General features: G+C 41.6%; 1 protein-coding gene across 1 annotated transcript; it reads right to left on the bottom strand.

Annotated features, from left to right (window-relative positions):
• Window positions 1–1,652: 1,652 nt before the first annotated feature.
• On the bottom strand, window positions 1,653–5,552 carry LOC112504325. Its single transcript, XM_025108256.1, has 3 exons — window positions 4,521–5,552; window positions 3,817–4,408; window positions 1,653–2,068 (listed from the first exon to the last, which is right to left on the bottom strand). The coding sequence occupies exons 1-3, from the start codon at window positions 5,550–5,552 to the stop codon at window positions 1,653–1,655; spliced, it is 2,040 nt and encodes a 679-aa protein (XP_024964024.1).
• Between the last annotated feature and the right edge of the window lie 427 nt (window positions 5,553–5,979).

Genomic DNA, 5,979 nt, shown 5'->3' with positions numbered 1-5,979 from the left:
GCAGAGCACCAACGACCTTATGGAAGCCTCCAATCCTTGGAGATCCCTGAATGGAAGTGGGAACATATTATGATGGACTTCGTGACCAAAATGCCGAAGACCCTAAGAAACCATGATTCAATATGGATAGTGGTGGACCGACTGACAAAGAGCGCTCATTTCCTGGAAATGCGTGAATCGTTGCCCATAGACAAGCTTTCTAAGCTATACATCGATGAAGTATTCTCGAGGCATGGTATACCGTTGTCGATAGTGTCAGATCGAGATAGCCGATTCACCTCCCATTTCTGGGGCGGCTTACAAAAAGAATTGGGCATGAGAGTAAATTTGAGTACGGCGTACCATCCTCAAACCGATGGTCAGAGTGAACGGACTATTCAAACTCATGAAGATATGCTTCGATCGTGTGTTATCGACCTTGGCGGGAATTAGGACTCTCACCTACCCCTTGTGGAGTTCGCCTACAACAACAGCTATCATTCTAGTATCGGGATGGCACCGTTAGAAGCATTGTATGGACGGAAATGTAGAACTCCTGTGTGTTGGCTTGAGGCGGGCGAGAAGCAGTTCGCCGGCCCTGAAATCGTGCAAGAAACGTCCAACAAGGTGAAATATATTCGAGAACGTTTAAAGGCGGTGCAAGACCGACAGAAGAGTTACGCAGATAAGAGGAGCCGAACTATAGATTTCCAAGTGGGCGACCGTGTTATGCTTAAGGTATCCCCTTGGAAAGGCATTATCCATTTTGGAAAGCGTGGGAAGCTCAGCCCCCGTTATCTCGGACCATTTAAAGTTTTGGCTCGAGTAGGACTCCAAGCTTACAAATTAGAACTACCACCGGAGATGGCCGGAATCCACAACACATTTCATGTGTGTTACCTCCGTAAGTGTTTGGCGAACGAAGAAAGTGTGATACCATTGTCGGAAATTCGAGTCGATGAGAACAACCGATGCGTGGAAGAACCGGAGACCATCTTGGAAAACAAAACCAAGGTGTTGAGGAACAGGGAGGTTGTCATGGTCAAGGTAAAATGGAAGCATCATCGAGGGACAAACGTGACTTGGGAAGCTAAGGAGGACTTGGAGAGGCGTTACCCTTACCTCTTCACGTGAGTAAGGACAATTTCGAGGACGAAATTTAATCCAAGGTGGGGAGAATTGTAACACTTGAGATTTGTGTCAAAGATTTCTTTTGACATTTAAGTTTTCTTTTTTTTTTCTATTTTCCTTCTATAAGTCTAGAAAGTTTCTTTATGTACTATTCTTATTTTCTTGGTTAGGTAAAAAAAAGGGGGGGGGTCTGCTACCTTAGCACGCTACCTGTCCCATCCTCTTAGAAAAGATAAAAAGAGAAAAGAGAGGGGGTGAAGTGTCTGGATGAGAGTGCTGTCCTTTTTGGGAGAAAAGAAAAGATAAAAAGGGAAGAGGATAACTAGGAGCTGGGATGCTGGGTTGACGAAGAGCGGACCGTAGCGGCTGTTTGGGATCAGAAAATAGCAGCCGGTGACTGTCGTTGGGGACGGACAACAGCAGCTGGTGGCTGCCCGTTTGGGGACGGCAAGCAGCAGTCGAGACTGCAGGTTTTGGAGCAGAAAAAGGTAGCTTAATAGCGGGTTAGAGACAATTTTTGGAACAGCCTTAGCTGCAGATCCTTAGAAGAAAGGAAGATCTGGTTGCTGTTCTTTCTTTGGGGTTTCGATCGGAATGCAGCAGTAGACTGCTGTTGGGTGAACAACGGACAGCAGCAAGAACAGCAAACAGCGGTTTGCTGTGTTGTTCTCTACCTTCGGACAACAACAAGAAACAGCAGCAGCGATAGCGAGGGGGAGCAGTGCAGCGTCTGGCTGGACAGCAGCTCTGCAGTACCCTCTTGTTTCGTCTCGTGCTCCCACAGCAGCAGCAGGTAGCAGCTTGTTCAAGCAATAGTTGGCAACGCAGCAGCAGACTGCTGTCGGGCGCGCAGCGGACAGCAGCGAAGAACCAGAAACAGCAAACAGCGGTTTGCTATGCTGTTCTCTAATTTCGGACAACAACAACAAACAGCTATTTTGTGCCCTTTTCTTTCGTCCTGGTCATGGTTCAACAATAAAGCAACAGCAGGGTTTGAAGGTGCTGTCAACCCCTTCCTTTGCTGCAGACAAACAGCAACTTTCGCTATGTCTCTCCCGTGTCTTCACGAGCAAACAGCAACAGCTGAAGCTGCTGTATTTGAGCTGTGGTGTTGCCACTAAGCCTGTGAGTTCATTTTATTCCGTCATGTATTGTTACCCTTCGAAGCATTATGGGATTAGACTTAATTCCTAAACATGCTACAAATATACTACCTGTATAAAATGTCATGGAAAATTCACTTGGATGATGAGGGTTTATTACTTGCCTAAGAAATCTCAAATTTGATGAGTGAGTAAATGTGAAAGCTAACTAGAGGGTAGTACTAAAACGAGCATAANGATGATGAGGGTTTATTACTTGCCTAAGAAATCTCAAATTTGATGAGTGAGTAAATGTGAAAGCTAACTAGAGGGTAGTACTAAAACGAGCATAACTTGAAGAAGAGATCTTGACTTATGAAGCTATTTACAGGCTCTATTATGATTWGAAATCCTAAGGCGTTTTATGTCAGAGAACTCTATTACTCTTAGGTTATACATATGGTAATCACTAATGGTAGAAGTGGAWTATTTTTCTCTAATAGTGGACTCGCGTACAGTCTCGATGTTGGAATAATATCATAAATATATGCATGCCCAATATTAATTATCCAGGTAATTGATCGGAACGGGGCAAAACWTTGTATWCGAGAGTTGTTTATTTTATTTTGTGTGAGGGATGGTRTAAGTTGGTGGTAGGCATTRTGATTATTATGTAACCTCCAAATCATCCTCTCACTACTACTCGGAAATAGGCATTGTGATTATTGTGTAATTTCCGAGATAAAGGGCTTAAGATCACGTACGACTAAATGACTGGTTTAGGTTGATGTCGATGGTTTTAAACCTATAAGTGATGCTCTATAACGTTGAATTACGACTTACTTTGTGTTCGTCATAATCAACGGTAAATCGGGCCTCCCCCGTCATCCTCGGATGTTTTGACTCCTCTTKAAATATTTTAACTTTAGCTGTGTTCTTATAGTATTTAAATTGATGTTATCTATATKTAAAGGCTTCACTGTTCTTTTGCGATATTAATTGAACTCAGTAGGCGTAAGCCTAACACTTCTTTTGATATGGCTTGTATATCAGGTTCTTTTAGTGGCGGGGCCAAAATGGGTTGAGAGGAGCATTGGTTCGTGAAGAGGCTCTTTTGTAGTAAAGCCTTGTTGTTTTTGAGCGTTTTGTTTGATGATACCGTACTTTTGGAGATTGATAGAAACACCCGTCTATAATCTNAGAGGCTCTTTTGTAGTAAAGCCTTGTTGTTTTTGAGCGTTTTGTTTGATGATACCGTACTTTTGGAGATTGATAGAAACACCCGTCTATAATCTAGTTGTAGAAAAATCTAGATTAGTATGTTGTTATTTATCTTCTCGGTATTTGTTTTGTAAACGCCTTACTATTACCTTTTGTCGAGGGTATTTTTAATTCAAGTTTCTGAGTCTCGTTAGATTTCTTTTGTCTTGATTTATCTTTTAGCATGGGTGTTACAGCTGTCTTCTTGCCCCATAAAAAAGAAATTTATTTTTCCATTTCATCAAACGAGATTTAAGTTTAAGCACAAGCGCGTTAAAATCTCGCACCTTTAAACGAACTGGAGAGAGAGGCACCCCCAGGTAGCGAATAGGAAAAACCCCCGGATGAAAAGGAAGACAGTTACGAATAATATTCTGGACATCCAACCCCACATTCCCAAAGAATACTTCACTTTTATCAAGACTTGGAGACAGACCCGAACGTTCTTCAAACAAATGGAGAGCTCGTTTTAGCACTTCAACTGAAAGAGCATCTCCCCTAGAAAAGATAAACAGATCATCCGCAAAACATAAATGGGTCAATTTTATCTCAGCACATCCTTGATGATATGCAAAATGAACCTCCTCCTCAATACATTTTGTTAGAATCATCGATAAACCTTCCATAACCACCGTGAACAAGTAAGGAGACAAAGGATCCCCTTGTCTTAGACCCCGCTTTCCATGAAAAAAACCTTCCGGTTGTCCATTAACACATATAGAGAAAGTAGGCGATGTGATTAGAGATTTTATCCAGTTAAGCATAACTGGATGRAWTCCCATTCCCTTAAGCATCCCCAGAAGATACTGCCAGTCAACGGTATCATATGCTTTRCGAATATCAATCTTAAAAGCACACTTTGGTTCCCCCTGATGTTTTTGATAACCAGCTACAAGCTCATGCGCCATTAGAATATTATCAGTTATCTGACGACCAGGAATGAATGCAGTTTGAGCCTTGATTATAAGAAAATCCAAAGAGCCTTTCATTAGGAACCTTTGGAATTAAGCAAAGTAGAGTATGATTTAGCTGGTATTCTAAAGTTCCAGAGTAGAAGAAATTGTGTACCGCAATGAGAACATCCTTACCAACCACATTCCAAGCCGCTTTAAAGGACTTTGACGAGAAACCATTAGGACCAGGTGCCTTATCATTCCCAATGTCAAACAGCGCTGTCTGGATCTCCATATCCGTAATAGGTCTGATTAAATGCAGAGATTCCGGTAATGATAAAGAGCGAACAAAGGAGCAATCTTCCATAGAAGGATGAACCAAACTATTAGAAGTACCCAAAATACCTTCAAAATGGTTAACAAAAGCTTTAGGCACCTCTTGATGAATAAAAAYCGTACCMGYAGCATCTGTAATAGTAGSAATATGACTCCTATGAYGTTTTTCTCGCATAGCATGAAAGAAGAACTTAGAATTTCCATCACCTTCATTAAGCCAAGAAATCTTTACTTTTTGTCGAACCATTTCCATTTGATCATGTCTACCTTGTTGATAAGCTAATAAGAGGTGAGCCATGTCCTCTTTCAGCAAATCATTAAAGGGGTCTAGATCACAAGCCAATCGAGCAACTTCAAGTTTCGTCTTTAAACTAGCCACCCTCTTATCCAAAAAACCAAAAGAATTACGAAGCCGACGACAAACCCCTTTCAACTCTTGGAGTTTCCAAAGCACTCTTTTCATATAAGAACCTCGCTGAGGTTTCATCCACACCCCCGCCACGGAGTTAATGAAATCCACATGAGATGTCACAATATTATCAAATTTGAAACCATGTTGACGAAGACGCCTACCAACTTTGAAAGAAAGAATTCCCGGAGAATGATCGGAGATCCCCCGTGGTTCAAAGAAAACCGAAGCATCCCCAAATCTAGTAATGAAAGCTGAATTACCCAAAATACGATCAAGTTTACGCATAATACCATGACCCTCAGAAGGTTTCTGCGTCCAAGTATATTGGCACCCCTGATACGAGATATCAAAAAGCTCTACCTCTTCCAAACAAAGATGAAATTCCTCCATATCTGAGTTACGTCTAGAGGAACCACCCAAGCCATCATGGGGAAAAAGCATTGAGTTGAAATCCCCCATCGCAACCCATGCCTTTCTTTGAACAAAAGCATTGAATTTACCAATATCCCGCTAGAGTTCCCTCCTCTCCACACCCGTATTACACCCATAAACAAAAGTAATAGAAATGGGCTCCGGATGACCCAAAATCCGAATTTCACAATGCACATATTGTAAATGTTGCTCAATCATAATTAAAGACAAAACTGACGGGTCCCAAGCATTTATAATACGAGTACCTTGATCGCACACTTGCCCATTAGAGATCCAACTCCAATTTCCAAACACTTTGCCACACACTTCCCCCATATGACTACGTAAAACTTTTGACTCAATTATGCAACATAAAGAAAGATGCTTTAAAGTAATAAGATCACGTACCTCATTTTGCTTTATTAGGGCATTTAGACTCCTAATATTCCACATAGCAATCTTTATCATTGAGAGG

Source organism: Cynara cardunculus, unplaced genomic scaffold (genome assembly GCF_001531365.2).
Source record: "Cynara cardunculus var. scolymus isolate 2C unplaced genomic scaffold, CcrdV1 Un_Scaffold_5220, whole genome shotgun sequence".
Lineage (NCBI taxonomy): Eukaryota > Viridiplantae > Streptophyta > Magnoliopsida > Asterales > Asteraceae > Cynara > Cynara cardunculus.
Note: the sequence above shows the minus strand (reverse complement) of the source record. Positions and strands in the feature narration are given on the sequence as shown.